At 39.6% G+C, this 16,278-nt stretch overlaps 1 protein-coding gene across 2 annotated transcripts in view; it reads right to left on the bottom strand.

Annotated features, from left to right (window-relative positions):
* Positions 1–544: 544 nt before the first annotated feature.
* The window catches only part of CNKSR3 (CNKSR family member 3), a 58,643-nt gene continuing 42,909 nt past the window's right edge, over positions 545–16,278 (bottom strand). Inside the window, exons 6-13 of one of the 2 annotated variants that reach the window (XM_057406139.1) lie at positions 15,233–15,352; positions 13,420–13,479; positions 10,709–10,777; positions 9,847–9,993; positions 7,938–8,071; positions 5,310–5,518; positions 4,741–4,842; positions 545–3,360 (exon numbers count right to left, since the gene is read on the bottom strand). In XM_057406139.1, coding sequence (XP_057262122.1) covers positions 3,062–3,360; positions 4,741–4,842; positions 5,310–5,518; positions 7,938–8,071; positions 9,847–9,993; positions 10,709–10,777; positions 13,420–13,479; positions 15,233–15,352 — 1,140 coding nt within the window. In that variant the 3' untranslated portion in view covers positions 545–3,061. Of the gene's footprint in view, positions 3,361–4,542; positions 4,843–5,309; positions 5,519–7,937; positions 8,072–9,846; positions 9,994–10,708; positions 10,778–13,419; positions 13,480–15,232; positions 15,353–16,278 lie in introns of those variants that run through there. The other variant, XM_057406132.1, reaches the window with a different exon arrangement.

Raw genomic sequence — 16,278 nt, forward strand, 5'->3', positions numbered from 1 at the left:
TGCCTTTTCTATTATTTTTGTGGGTTTTACAATATTTTCTAATTAACTGTGTTGTTTTGCTACCTTGACAGAATGTCCAGAGTATTATGGAGTACTGTACCACAACAGGATATTTGGATACATATGTTATACTCATTAGGGAAGTCAACCTTGCCATAGTTTTTGTTATAACAGATACATGTACTTCAATGCCAAGAGACAAGCCAAGTTGTTGCATATTACACTAACTTGTTACCTACATTTTTCTCAGATTAAGCCAGAAAGATATCAACATCTGTGATTGGTTCCTAGATAAGTGGGTCTTTCTTTTAAACACCCCAAATACAGAACACCCTCTATATTCACTATACACAGTAAGAAATTAAGCAATCAACATCTTTCAAATTTAACCTCTTGGACAAAGATCTGAGAGTTCAGACTTTTCAGATGTTTCCCCTCACTTTCAATTAATATGGTAGAAAGAGGACTAGCACAAGAGATGGGTATTCCACAAAGATGGGGCAGATATCACCTTCTCCGAGATTAAAACGCAAAAGGAACGATCTGAAAAATATGAATTTTTAATACCTCTCCAGTAGAGCTTCTAACAGGAGAGCTGTTACTGTAAAGAAGAAAAATACCTACACTTTGGAATGTTGCAACATGCACTGCTATGGGTATTTCCCACATCATAAACCATTCTCCCAGACCAACAGTAGCATATCTCCCAAATGGTAACAATAGTACTACATGATCTGTGCCACTCTGTTATTTGGTAAGCAACAGCTGGTTAATATTAAACATTGTGCACAGACATCAAGAAAGGTGAGGTACTTGTATTTTCCCTCTCATTTGGTGTTCATGCAGTGAGGAACTTCAATGTTTCTCTGAAACAAAAACGTAGGACTTTATTAGATGCCACTACACATCTGCAGCAGCTTATTCAACCAATTGTATTATCACCCAGTGGCAACAGCACATACACTTGTTCTCAACACAACACTGAGCCTCCCTCTAGATGGGAGTTGGAGTCCCCACTTACTCCATCAGCCCTCTTTGGAGAGAGCTTTCTAGCATTATTAACATTCCGTAACAAATACAAAAGGAAAGGAAATACAAGATACATGCTTCCTTCTTTGGTAAAGAAATCATCTGGACATCATTTGCACACACCTGAGCCAAAAAAGACACTTGCTTAATGGTCACCTCCATTTTTAAACCATGGAAAACCAGACATTAAAGATGAGCAAAAATTCCATTTTAAAGTCTTATTTAGACAAGATCCCCGACTCTTATCTTGTTCAGTAATTGTGATTTAATTTAAAACAGTTCGGTCAGTCAGTTTGGGGCTCATCTATACTACACCACAATGCCTACACCAATGGCAGTTTCAGCCCTCATCTCAGGGGCAGGACCAAACTGTTCTAGGGTTCAACTGTACTGCAGCTGTATTTGTCCATGCCTCTAGTACAGACTGCCATCTGAGGGAGTGGGGAAGAGTGGCATTAAGACAGACATAATCTGCTTTGATGAGAAAGGTTCAGGCCAGCCCCCAGCTAAATCACCAGTGAGTCACAATCAAACATAATTGAGAACTGAATTTAACACACTGTCTCTGTGGGGTGTAGCACGTCATAAGCTTGTTGCAGAATGGCCTCATCTTCACAGCCAGACTTACGGTATGTTTTAACATACCCTAAATAACTTCTGTTATCACATACAATTTCTGCCCCAGTCCAAACTAGCATTTAACCTTCCTTTTTCCCTCCCCACCCGTTATTAAGTATAAACTCTTCATCTTTTCAGCAAGGCCAAAGGAGTAAAGGCTGTTGGCAATGTATCATCTAAGAAAATAGTTAGTCTTATTAGCAGGGAATGCAAAAGACTTTTTCTTTTCATTTGACTAGTCTGTGCCCAGTACTGCAGTACAGGAAGGTACAAACTGTATCTGTTTAAGTGTAAAAAATATATACAACTGTATTTAACATTTAAATTAAACACAACTGTTTCATACCAACAATCTTATGTACATTCAGTTTTAAACAATACCTCTTTAATATCCTCTTCTTTTGTTAAACAAGTTTTATTTTCCTCCCAAAATACCCAATGCTACTTTAAAATTCTGGAGAGGAGAAAATCTGAGCTATATAGAAAATAGCAAGAGGTCTTACAATTGTAATGTATTAGCACATATTTTTCATAAACAATATGTAATTCAAAATCTGAACCACTATAAAAGTTCTTGTAAGTCCAACAGGACTGCCTTTAAAAACTGACTTTGGTTAACAGCAAATCATTCTTAAACAATTAAGGAAAAATATATATTCTTTTACCACCTCTACAGATGCATTTCCGTGGTATGTTGTAGCAATCCATATATCTTTACGGATGAGAACTATAGTTGCTCAGCGCTCTTCACCTGTACTGTGATTTCAGTAAAATGGATTATATATCAGGTTGGATTGATTTATAGTTAAATTAGTCCAACTTCTTAAGATCTCTGGGTAAGAGAACTCTCTTCCTAAGACTTCCTAACATCTCTGGATATCAGAGGAAGAATGGCAACACTACTACTTCCTCACAAGGCTGATCTCATGCAGTACTTGCAATAGCACTGCTAAGTTGCATGAAACTGCTGTTTTCCTGCTTATCTTTCCTGGTCAGGAGAATAACACGACTTTTGCTGAGCTCTACATACTCTGACACCCAGCTAGTCACACCAGCCCCTAAGAATCCAGGCAACTGAAGTGCCACTGGACTTTACAGTAATGCAATGATTTCCTCTGAGTCATTATGCATGTTTCAGGTCATGCATGGCCTCTGTATCACTGAAATTTTACTCATTTCCAGGGGAATAAATGCCCTCAGCTTTTGGCCAGGAAGAGGAACTTGATCTGTATCTTTCTTCCCTCCTTGTACTACAAAACCCTCTGATCCATCTAAAATCACCAATGAAAAGGCAAAAATCTAAGATTCTCCAGGAAAAGAACACCACATTAGTCACTATGCACCAGTTAAGCTGAAAAGTAGAGAAGTCTGACCGATGAGCAAAGGCACTTGGTAACAGTCCTGTGAACAACAGTCAATGAGTCAACAGTTTCAGTCTTGTGATCCAACTGACCAGCAGCGAGGGCTCTGTGGAGGAAGATTTTGTGGATGATGTAACAGAAGATTTTTTAGCACCTTCCTCTTGAAAAGGAATTGTTGCACTGTTGTGGAGGTCTGCATTCATAAAACATCTGCTGCCTCGAATATAATCTGTTCCCCTCACTAACTGCTTCTCAGAGACTGGCCTTGAGAGAGGGTGTTGTGTGGAGGTGCTTTCTTCAATGATTGGGGGTATCCTTTCATTACTGAAGTACCTGCAGAGGGCATCTTCACCTGCACAAACAGGAGGAAGAAAACTAATTACTGCTGACTTCAAAATCCTCCATTAACATTTTCTATTTTAATAAAGAGATTCTGGTTGCAGTTCAAGTTACCTAGATTTTGGTTACCCTTCTAAACACACCTCGACATAAGCAGCTATCAGCAGATATATGGCTTTTTGCATCTTTCATATTTTAAGCAACACAAAGAACAACAAAATCAACTCACACATAGACAATACCATTTGGCTGTTAAATTACAAACCTGCTAGTGCAGACTACCTTCATGTACATAACTATCATGAGCAAGACCCAATAAACCTTCTTGTAATGTGTCACTGAATATGCTGATAGACCAGAGTTCAATCTATGTTTACCTGTATGTTACTCATGACTAACTTAAAAGCTACAGATATTACTCTGGACACAGAAATTAATTTTGCAGATAAAGATGTAAGCATTTCCCTGGTTTTGACCATTGTTTCTCTGGTTTTACTCTTCCCTAGACAACTGTCCAGAGCAGCTGCTAGAGACATCCTACTGGGCTAGACAAGTCTTTTTTCTGACCCAATACAGCTTACACACAAGCCCACAGCACTTAACTACATTTCAAGTGCTAAGAACAGCCAACACAAAACCAAAAGCAAAACCAACCAAAAAAAAAAAAAATACCAAATCCATACACACAAAATCCAGCCCTGCCACCTGGTGATCATTCTCTTAGACCTGTTACTTAGCTTGCTTCCAATATCCCTCCAAGTTGAAGTTTCTTGTTATCAGTTACTACGTGGCCTAGAATTACACATTAGCTTTCCATAACAGATTTCAAGAATAAGGTAAATACTCATCCTTTCTTATTTCCCACTCTAACAGGACTTGTAGACTTTCAGATGCAAAAGGAAGCCAACGAGAGAAGTATGGGAATGAAAAAAGCCACCCAACCTAACACCCACTGTTATGAGCTTCCGTCTCCCATTCTGTGTCATCTGCAAAACATATTAATTTCTAACAGCAGGTGCAGCAAAAAAACAACTCCTAAACATTTCACTTTTAAGAATGAGCTTGCTTCCACAACAACCTCCACAGTGAGCTAAACAAACAAAGATTTAACAACAAAGCAGTTTTATGATCAATATTAAATGAAGAAGAAAGGGAAAAGGGTGTGTGTTCACAAGAACATTAAGACAAGACAACAAAAGCTTGAGCCCCAGCACTGAGTAGCCTCACAAATTTCACAACTACCATGCAGCATTCCTACTAAAATCAACAACTCTTATCTTGGATCAGTTCAGCAATATGCAAACACTAATTCTTCATTCCTAATTTAAACACTTCCACACAGTTCACCCCAAAGAAATTTTGGAGAGGAATGAAAGAGAAAGAGGGACAAGACTGAAAACTTTGCCTTTTCTCCCTGGTGCTCGTGGCCTAGAGAAGGGCTCTGCAGCTCCTACCCAGCTCCCATCAGCAGGCATTGACAGAGGACGAGGTTTTCCTGAAGGCAACATAGAAGGTTATGAGGAATTACATTAAGCTTAGGAAACCAAGTTTTAAAATTGTACTTTTCACAATTAAGCAAAGGGAGAGATACAACAACAAAGAGTTAAAATTGCAAGGGGGTGTGTGTGTGTGTATAAAATCAGGATACTTCCAGAGTTGAAATATAAGAAAGCAATGTGCTGAGATTGAACAACCATACTCTTGCTCATTTACTGCAACAGTGAACATAATAACCAAAAGTTGTATTCAAAATACACATGGAAATGGCCATCTGTAGCAGCAGACCCCAGCTGAATGACATTCATTAAAGAAATAATGGCATCTAAGTGAAATTATTTCAGATGTTTCATTATTTTATTCACAATTTACACAGACTGCCCGTAACACGCAGTTTTCTAAAACTATTCCAAACTGACCAAAGTGTTTATCATAACAGAAATTACAAAAGAAGAATGAACTCACCATAGGATTGTGTTTTTTCCCTCATCTTAGCTGGTAGAATATTTGCTTCGATGGGATACACAGGCAACTGATTTGAATCAGCAATAGTAAACCTTCGCCTTCGACTCTCCTGATCCAGAAAAGAATTGGGGGACTCGGCACCCTTGGACCCAGGTAGTGGCTGACTGGGTTTGTTGCCTCCTCCGTACACAAAACTCCCTTTTTCATCTCTGAAAGGACATTTCACTTCAGTTAGTAGCTTAAAAGAGTTTCATGCTACAGACACAAATGAGTTTGGAAGATACTTCTAGCACCTAGTCATGCTCCTGACAACTGATATTGGGCTGCAAACAAGCTGAAAAAAAGTAACCCAAGTCAGGTGATAGATAATTTCGTTATAACACACTTACCAAGGAGAAAAGAAAGCTCCCCGCCATGCTAACTCACTTTTAATGACCCAGTCATTTAACACACGAAGAAGTTTCAAGGTACCATCCCTGAAAAACCTTTTGCGAAATAAGATCTTTCTGCCCTGAGAGTACTAATGCTCCCAATTTGCTGCCCGTTAAGTACACAGTTGCGACAGAAGACTGCATACATAGACTTACTCATCTTTGTGTAATGGCAACACTTACTGCCTCCCTCTGAGGGACTCTGCTTTTCAGTCATTGTAAGAGGCCAATAACTGCCACTGAATATTTATCACCTCCTCTCTTCATTCAAAAGTGAGACCCCCTCCAGAGTTTCAATAATAAATTCATAGTGTATGTACACTGTGCCTGTATTTCAAGCAATTTCTGCAGGAACTCCTTTCCCAGAGCAATTCCACGTTCCAAAGGCCAAGAACAGCCAATTTTAGAACCAGTACTTCCAAGTACTTTTGGAAAAAAACCTGCCCTCCAGATTAGGATTTGGTTTAGATTTTTTCCCCCGTTCCCCGTGCATGCTACAATCTTAATGCTTAAAGCAATCACCAGCCAAGTCAGGCATAAAAATACACAGCAGACTGTCTAAGCACATGCATGCCCTGCTATTCACTACAGCCCCCTTGGCACTGCATACTCCAGCTCTCCATCAACAACAATGCTAGAGCTCGGTGAAAGGGAAGGAGCTATTTATGGAGATTCAGGGACTGAGAATTGCACAGAAGCGTTACATCACAACCATATGTATTAGGAGAGCTCTCCTACAACACCACCATGTGGAGACTATGCCACAGGGAGGGAAAACCAGTCACTGCTCTCTGCCTTCCCAGTGTGAACCAGAGAAAAACCATGCAAGGAATGGAAGAGAACAGAAGAGGACAATGGCAGGGAAAATGGTGAGAATTGCCACACGAATACATCAGTGTCAAGAGAAGAGCAAAACATGCAGAGGTGAAATTAAATAGCCAAACAGAAGACAGAAGATCTGCCCTTTCTCCTCTTCTTTGCTGCCTCAGCTTCCCCACATTTGATTTTTTTAAAAGCCTAAGTCAAGAAGCCTCCCCCTTTCCACACACCATCCAGGACAAGTTTGATCTTGCATTACTAATTTTTTCCATGTCGACAACTATTCAGGTCTAAAGGCATCTGAAACTACATTTAATTTTGTGACATTTTTAATTCACCGATGCACCTGAAATATAATATGAAGACCAAGATATGCTCAACTCAGCTGCTAAAGCTATATGCTTGATTTTATGGCAAGACTTTGGTTGGTTGGTTTTGTTCTTTTAAGAAATGAGCACACATAAACTTGGAAAACAGGGAGACAACAGGTCAAAGTGGGTCCAACTTCAGCAAGGAGACCCTACCCTGGAGAACCCCTCAGTGCCAGCACTGCCTCAAAGACTACAGTAACACAATCTCTGACACTGTACCAGGTCTTAAATGACAGGAGGCAAGCTCTCCTTTCATAAGAGTCCTGAAGTAAAGGGCCATAGCTTCTGTGTTGGGCTATCTACATGTAACTTAAAATGTCAGGCACAGGCCAAGAAGCAAGAGAGAGGCAAAACGCTTTTGTCCATCACCTTTCCATGTCAGCTGGCAGGGTTCTGGCATGATTCAACAAGGACTTGAGAACAAACAAAAGCTAGCCATAGCATACACATGCCACACACCCCTCACCCTCCCCTTTTTGCCTTCTGTGTACACAGGTTTGTGTTTTTATAGCTTACACTGAAGGATAAAAACAAATAAAAGCTGAATGAACTGACCCTCATTTCCCTTCAGTGGGAACATTCCTGGTTTATACAGCTTGCAAGTTTAATAATTTAGAACTTTTCTCTCCTAACTCCCAGAACAGTTACTTAACTTGCTAAAAAAAACCCCAAACGACTAAACACATACACACCACAGTGGAAAAAGTTACAGACAAAAATGACTTATTGCTATGTGCAATTGGATTTAAACAAAACCAAAAACATAACCCCACAACCAGGGATGACATCCATTCGTGATTTGGGAACAACTCTGATCGACACAGCACATGATCTTCTAATAATAAAATCTATTACAATCCTGGTAGTTTATACATTTAAACACCTAGAAGTCTGGGAGATCTGCAGTTTCCTCAAGCTCATCTGCACAGAACTCTAGCAGCAAGCCAGCTCAGAAACAAGTGTAATAAAGGAGTTTTTTCTTCAGTGGTACATGTTTATTTGCATACCGAGGAGAATATGGAACAGCTGGTGGAGGTGGTATGTACAGATCCAAAATGGCTGGCTTCTCTTTTTTCAGTGAGGTATCCACAGTGCTTTCAGGTGACTGGGTTGAAGGACTCGTGATTGGCAGAGGACTGGTCTGAAATGTGAGACAGCTGTCAAACATCTGAGCACTGATATATCATTCTCAAAGAAAACTCAATAGTACCATTTTATCTCCTAGTGAGCTACTGTTTCTATGCTTAAGAAGTGCATTAAAAACTCTTAGCATTTACATTTTCCTCCACCCTCAGTTTTGGCTAGCTTTGCAGTTCCTCCTACAGAAATCCTATCATGGATAATGCATTGCTCAAGAATATTTTGCTCTTTCCAATCCGATTTTTCTTGTAAATTCCATAGACAGAAAAAGCAACAGAGACAAAATTCCGTCTTGTATTTTTAGATTCATTAAAAGAATGCAATTTGTTAAACACAGATACGATCCACAACACTTATGAAGCTAACTCACACTACTCTTATTCCAAACAGTCCTAATAACTGGGGCACAGGCAGGAATATGGTAAATTTCACCACAATTTTCATCAAGGGGTATAATCAGGGTAAGAGAGGCAAAGTAAAAATATATTCAGTATTGCTCATCTGAGCATGTTTGCCATTTTGCTATTTGTAGCTCACTTCTATGTCCCCGGCATCTTTCCAGGCTCTTGTCTGCTTCTAGGAGAGAAAAGTCTTGAAGAACCCTTTCACCTTTGTTAGGCTAGAGAACTACTTGCCCCTTTTTTTCAAGGAGCTGCCCAGGATTCCACTCTGGCCACTCACTTAATGGCACCCCTGCACAAGCATCTGCTTTTTACTGATCGGTACATCAGAGTCCAGAACTGTCAACAGGCTTCGCCAATCACTCATTCCCCGAAGGAAATGCTGCTGGGTACAGCCTATATCCCAGTGCACCTCAGCTCTCCACACAGGCAACAGGTGCTTTGGGTAACCCTTGCTTTGTGTAACCCTTGAAAACTCACAAGGTGGTGCTTTTTTAGCTTTGGCTCTGATTAAACGACAGACAATCCCACAAACACAAGACACAGGCATTGGTGAAAGGAAGGATGAAAAAAAGAAGTCAAGTGAGCATCTTCTAACCGGTCTGAGAGAAATCTGCCTGCATCAACACTTGTGACAGCCATTGGCATTTCACAGATTGATAAAATTATCCTCTCAGGGTTAGGGAGACCTTTGTCAGAACAGAAGTAGGAATAGGAACTCTCCCTGGTTTTCTTCAGATAATCAGCTTAGATTTAATTAGGTCATTTCCTTCTGTAAGCATTAAGCCCTAAGCTTCCTAATACAACAAGCCATTCCTCGGCATGGTTAAGAGGAATTGATGTCACTTTCTCTGCCTGCTCACTACCCAATCTGTGAATTGCCCAACAATCAAATCTTATTTAAACAAGTAGTTTAACTTCTTGAAAAACACTTTCCCACTCTTCACTAGACTAAAAAGAGAACGAATATATAGAATAATCTAAGTTATTTCAGCAAAAACATTAACTCTGCTAAACAGAAGAAGCATTTATTACTCCATGCTGATGAATTCCATACTTATCAGTGGCTTCAACAGTTTTGCCTCACAGAAGTTCTGCCAGTGGCACAGACTGATTAAAATGTTCAACACACCTAGTTGCTTTGTGTATCAAGAAGGCATTATCTGGGTTTAAAAAACAAATAAAAAGAGAAGGGAGGAGGCAAGAACATTCTCCCTTTTATCTAGGGGCCAGAAGAGGACAGCTATTTCACCTAGCCTTCCTTGACCTATAGTTAAACATGTGTACCTGGGAACATTTCTAGTATTTCTCTTTTTTCAAGTTGCAACCAAGGCATTCCTATCCCAGTATCAGAGTTGAGCCATCAGCCTCTCACCTGCACCAAGGGTGGTTTCCAACGCAGGTTCTTTAACGGAGCAGGAGTGAAATGGAAAGAGCCAGTAGGACGTTTCTTAAGCAGCAGCCTAACTCCAGCAGGATTCTCTCGCAACTTTGCCACCAGATTTTTTAGTTGCCATCCAACCTGGAAAAGAATAAAAGACATGTTTTCTTTTGTATTGCTTTTCTGAAGACAAATAACCCCAAATCTCCCAAGTCAAACTATCGTTTAACATGAACTTAAAGAGAGAAACATCCAAAAAAGCCAGAATGAAAAAATTGGAAAGCTCCTTTTTTTTTTTCCAAAGGTTGTTCTTTTGTTTCAAAGGGAGACCTCTGCTTAAGCTGTAAATTAAACGCTGAGATATCAAGCAATGCTCTTTATATCTCAGTTCCAGTCATAGAAGGATGCATGAACGTGCTCAGATTGAGTAACACAGGCAATCACAGTGAACCGTCACATTTCTTTCTCACATTGAAAGGCATTCCTTACTTTTGCTAAGTAAAAATGTAATCATTTTATGTAAGTTCCCAGGTACAAACAATTTGACAAATCCTCGAGTTTTTTAAAGCTTTTATCTGCATTTCAGTAGACTGTAACAGTGTATTTTAAAACAGGCCTTAAATACAACATGAATTATTTTATTATGATGCACACATTTAAACATGGAATATGGCACATTTATTTTAGCAAAATATTGCAAAGAATAAAATCTGTCTTGAAAACAGAGTGTTAAAAAGCCTCAAAGATTTCAATAGGAAAACCCCAGAACCACCTCATAACCCCATCCATTCAGAAACTTTAGGGAGCAAACTTTCCAGAGCAAGAATAAGGGAAGGCTGGTAAGGCTGTTACTGACCACAGTTTGACGATTAACCTGGATCACTTCATCACCAGCATGAATCTTCTGAGATCGATCAGCAGGGGACTACAGAGGAAAACAAGAGATGTGTGTTTCAGCAGGTTTTTTTCCCCTCCCATAGCACCCCCCCACCAAGCAAAGTCAAAGGTTGTATCTATAATGAAGATCACACATTAGATTTGTTGATAACGCAAGAATTGCAAATGAATTCAACTTATGATTTATTTTTTATACTGAAAAAAATACAGGGAAAGGGAGAAGGCACAGCCTATGTCTGCCGCAGGCCAAATGGCACGTAAGTCATGGGACTGACTCCACTGTCCTTTTGTCTCCAGTTTGTACCGTAGTTTGAGACGGCAGTGGGAGAGGACAGAAGACTTCTGTCCTAATAGAGAAGCTATCTTAAAATTTTAGCTTTCAAATAAATGTATACCGATTAAAAAAAAAAAAAATACTGTAAGACTTTGAATGTACAAAGGACCGAAATATTCCAAGACACAAAATAGATCCATTACACTTTCCCTTTTTGTTCCCCACTGTAAATAAGAGCTACCAAGTTTAATGTGAAGTTACCTGTCTGCATCAAGGTCAACAGATAAAAATATATGCTTGCACACATCAAATGTGCATAGATACATATTTTAAAAATACCTATCTAGTAATAATAATACACCTTAAAATATCATTTTCTGTGAACAAAAACCAAGCTCTAGGGAACCATTAGTGAGGAACAGCTAAATGTGTCAATACAACATACCAACTCTGATCAGCCTTGGCAACACCCAAAGCACACAGGCACTACCTGGGTATATTGTACCCTGGTCAGAGGACAACTTCTCCTCCCATTTCCCCCGCCTCATGAGTAACCACATGGCAGCAGGCCATCTTTTCCTAGTGATTCCAGGACTAAGCACTTGGGTTCTCCTTGTCATCATACCTTCAGAGCTCAAGTAACATTTTTATTAGAAGGTACTTTGGAATAAACAGTGCAACTAGGGAAGAAAACATGGGGAAATTTGTGGGAGGCTCCAGCTATCATGAGTAACCCCATTTCTTCATTGTCTTCTTGCTTCCTCTGACAGGAAATGCCTCTGTGGAAGGCTGCATATATATGAGTCAACCAAGATCATGAAAAAATGCTTGGCCAAAGTCAAGCTCGTGAAAAACAAAGCTCATTTCAAGCTGTCCTTTAGATGATCAACAGCCTGTCTAGGGAGGGTAGGGGACCCTTACACAGAGGACTCCTAGAACAAGCACCAGCTAGCACAGCAGACACTGCAATTGTGTTGTGAGAACAGAGGAAAGAGCAAAGTTTACATCTAGGGCACAGGAAGTTACAAGTAGAACAGCACAACTCAGGAATCCTGTTGGCTGACTGGTATTAAATGCATGGACTTTCCCAGTCCTTCCAACGTACACTACTGTTAATTTTGGGGTGCAGTTCCACTGCATTCCAGCACACTGGCCCCTGGTGATTGCTACTAAAATACCATTCCAAACCTAGCAAGAAAATTGAACTAAGACCCAGCCTGGCACATCTAAATAATTGCATGCCACCAGAAGGACATGAGTTGTTTGCAGATCTCAGTCACTTGTCAAATTTTTTGCCTCAAAGTAATGAGCTTCCCTAAAGGAAGAACCAGGGCTGATAAGAAAGCAGATATTTAGGTTAACATTCAAAGCTATAGAAGCAGTACGGCTCAACTCCTCGCCTCCAAACTGAGATCTATATGCACAGGCAGCTTGTCAGCTGTCAATATTACAGTCATTCATCTTATTCAGATGTTGAAATTGCTGTCAAAGTGGACTTTGCTGCAGATCCTACACAACTATGCAAGGGCAATAACACAAAAGCTGGAAAAGCTTTCCATTTTCACTCTAAGCTGCAAGCACAGACTTCCACTCACTCCTCCCTGGCCCCTGGACCTGGCAGGGGTACAACCAGAACCACTGGTTCTTTCATGTTCAGAAAAAAAAATAAAAGAAAACAAAAGAAAAGAAAAAAAAAGGCACTGCTGCAAAAGCCAAGATCCCTCACTCTTGTTTCTTTCAGCCAATGCTCCTGTAGAGTGGCATGTCTGACAACACCACAGCATCACCTGCCAGTCTCAGCTGCTAGCCAGAGGTCCACTGCAATGACTGCCCAGAAACCTTTAATAAAGTCTCAGCTACAGAGAACTCCCAGTGTAAGAACAAAATAAGCAGCCATCTGCCTCAATCATTTCCTTCCAGCAGACCACTTAAAGTCTTACTTTCTCTTGGTCTTTTTATTCTGCAAGGTAATTTTGTCACTGGACAGCTCAATGATTTCATTACTCATTACTGAATTAAGCACACTGCCACCTAAATGTTCCTATTAGGGGAGACTGCCTTAGCCAGCAGCGAGAAAACACATTCAAGGCTTTGTTAAGCATGATACCATAAGCACTCAGAACAGCAGATAGGGTAACTTATTAAAGCAATTACTTTCATGCCAAGTATTTGAACTAACTCATGTACTTGTAGAAACTGGTTTAATTAGACTAACAGTGAAACACGCAGACACAAATATTTACAAATTGTGGATAAACAAAATGATGCATCACAGGGTATTTAAAGCAGTAATATCATGAAAGTCATACGTAAAACACGAAAAAGTAGTAAAAAAAACGAACTCACTCAAAGATACTGTCAGATAGCCGGAGTTAATCTACATTTACTTCACTTACGTTTTCTGTAGTTCCAGTAATTACATGTAATCCATCATAAGTTGATTTGATGTACATTCCCTAAATGTAAGTAGAAAATGAAAAACAAGTTTAAAGGCAAACAACCAACATTAACTTATCTGATTAAACAACTGTTGGCAATAGACTCAAAACATTATTAAGACAATTCACATATTTTCCCTAGAAAAGTGTGTGGTCTAATATTACAACATTCTAAACCTCTTCACAGATCGCTTTGACTGTAATTAATTATAATAGAATAGAATGACTTCAAACACCTAATACATGGAAGACAATATAGAAACATCAACTGGTTCATAATACCAAACGCTGTTGGGTTTGCTGCCTTGTCTGCCTTTTGCCTTGAACAAAAACTTTATTTCCTTATTGCCCAGTCTGCACTAGAGAATTACAGGTTTTCCTAGATGGCCACTAGCTCTCTCCATATGAAGCACACTTACACAGCTGGGCTACAAATATTGTCTACATGTTCTTTTACAATTTCCCTTGGCAAGTCAATATACAGACGGCCTTGTAACCCCAGCGCTTACATCAGCAATAAGAGCTCCAGCAGAACTAAGTATCTGTGGCTCTAAATGTTAAAGTTGAGTGTGAAAGCAAGGACAAACTCAGATGAAGTGGGTGTTGACCATATGAACACTAAATGAAAAAAAATTCACCAACAGGCTATTACTAATTATCTAGCTTTCCCCACAAGAGGTGACCAGTACATTCATGAACAAGTAAGTTTCTACTTCTCCTGTCTACATGTGTTGCTAGAAGCACCCACTGAGCTGTAAAGAACTGGATGTTATTCAGGAGTTGTAGGCAGCTTATCTGCCTGAAGTTGCCACACTTGCTGAGAAGGAAAAAATACAAGATGGTTTGGGTTTTTTTGCCCCTTCCTCTCCAGACAATTCCCTTCCGTGTTTGCCTGTTAGTATCCCATTGTGCTCACCTACCTCCTCATTTCTTACTTAGTCCAAGATAGGCTGATTCTGCTTCACTGTAGCTTGTGCATTAACAAAGAGGTCCCCATAATTTCAAGAATGCATGACTGCTTCTAATGAGTCTAATTCAGTGGCCTAGGTAAAATTGCATAGCAGAGTAACACTGTAAAGCTTCCTATAAAGGTGTTCATCTCTTCTGCCTTCGGGGCTGGGGTGGAGGCAATACAAATGCACTTAAGAACTTAAAATTCCCTCCAACTCATTCTAACGTGTCTGTTCTCCAGCCAGAAAATTCACCGAGGTTTCAAAGTCAGTTTCTCATAACCAGCACTCAGCTAAGCAGCATCCATTGAATGATCAAGATTCAGTAATGTTACACAGCCACTGAACTTTTAAAAGGATTTCTCATACTCCTGCTAGCCTGAAAAATCCTCACATCATTCTCAATCTTGCTATAAAACAAACATAAAATGTGCCTTTAAAAACATAAGCGTAATGTCTCATCACCTTCTCCATCCTCCAACCCTGCTATTAAAACAGCTGGTAAGGCAATCTGCAAAAATAAAATGACTGATTTCACAAGCACCAGTAAATTCCTCAGTATCCTGGTGAAGGTACAAATCTGAAGCAATTTAGCATAAAAAAATACTTGGGATGAAACCTATTAATGTGTATACCAATCTCTGGCAGCCACTCCAGCACACTACCTGACAATTAACCTTCGGAGTTCCTCACCATGCCTCTTTCTGTTTCCCATAGGATATTACTGTTTTGAAATATCTTGCTATACACCCATACACAGTGATCATAAGAATACCTATTAAGCACCGGGATCATCAGGACATTCCAGGATTGGTTCTTACCAGGCCTTCCCCAGGCTTAATGTTAGTTAAATGAACCTCCTCTAGACATGCACACTGGCTCATCAATGGATCTGTAGTTGATCGGATAGCTTTATCACAAATGCCATTTAAAGTCTTGGCCTACAATGAGAACATACAGAAACAGTTACAAAATTTCTCTCCCGGCTTCTTCCTCTTTCAGTTTTCAAGAAGAGAAAGAAAACGAGTTCTGGAACTTGGTTGACTAATAAGTCATAGTTAAGAATCATCCAAATAGAAGATTCGTTTGTACAGATATATTCTACAGCATGTTTATCTTTTTACTGTAACATAGTACAACCAAAGCATTTCCACTGGTGCCACCTCATCACTGCTAACAGATGCCAACACATCTTCAGTTTAAAAAAAAAATATATATATATAAAAATAATAGCAAAAAATTGTGTTTGGAGTTTGCTTGCTTTAACCAAAATATAACCCATTAAAATACTGAAACATTTTAATGAATCTTTGTGGGAACAATTGACAGGTTTTCGTTCTGTTGTTTGTTTCTGCTATGAGAATAAAATTGGCCATGTGTCAGAAAAAGGGACCACCAACTTAAAAATTGGCCACCAACTTATAATGCACAAAGTTTTATAGTACAAGGCAGGACATCCAGCACTTAAGCCTTTCAGCATTACTTCTCTCCACCATGCCTCTGAACTGACCTCCTGTGGAATGCTTATGCAGGCAAGGTTCATATTTCCTTTTGACCAAAACATAACTGAACCTAAGCCAACATTGTAATGAAAGGCAAATTCTGACCTTGTATGTGTGTCAGTAAAGTCAGAGGCAGAACAGTTTTGTCTTGTACAACTTGTAACTAGCAAAATGGCTAATTAATAAACAAAAAAAGTCATAGCCCAAAAATCTGGGCTTTCCCTACACTCAGAAATTTCCTTAATACCCCACAGTGTGGTTTGGGTTAACTGAAACAATACTGAAACTTAAAGTAGGTTACAACAGCTTAAAGGTGAGGGGAAAGAGGATTAGTACACAGTACACAATTTGGAAACCAGCAGGGT

The sequence above is a fragment of the Pezoporus wallicus genome, unplaced genomic scaffold, assembly GCF_028554395.1.
Source record: "Pezoporus wallicus isolate ANWC-B61680 ecotype Strahan unplaced genomic scaffold, APGP_CSIRO_Pwel_v1 contig_3817, whole genome shotgun sequence".
In the NCBI taxonomy this organism is placed as follows: Eukaryota; Metazoa; Chordata; class Aves; order Psittaciformes; family Psittacidae; genus Pezoporus; species Pezoporus wallicus.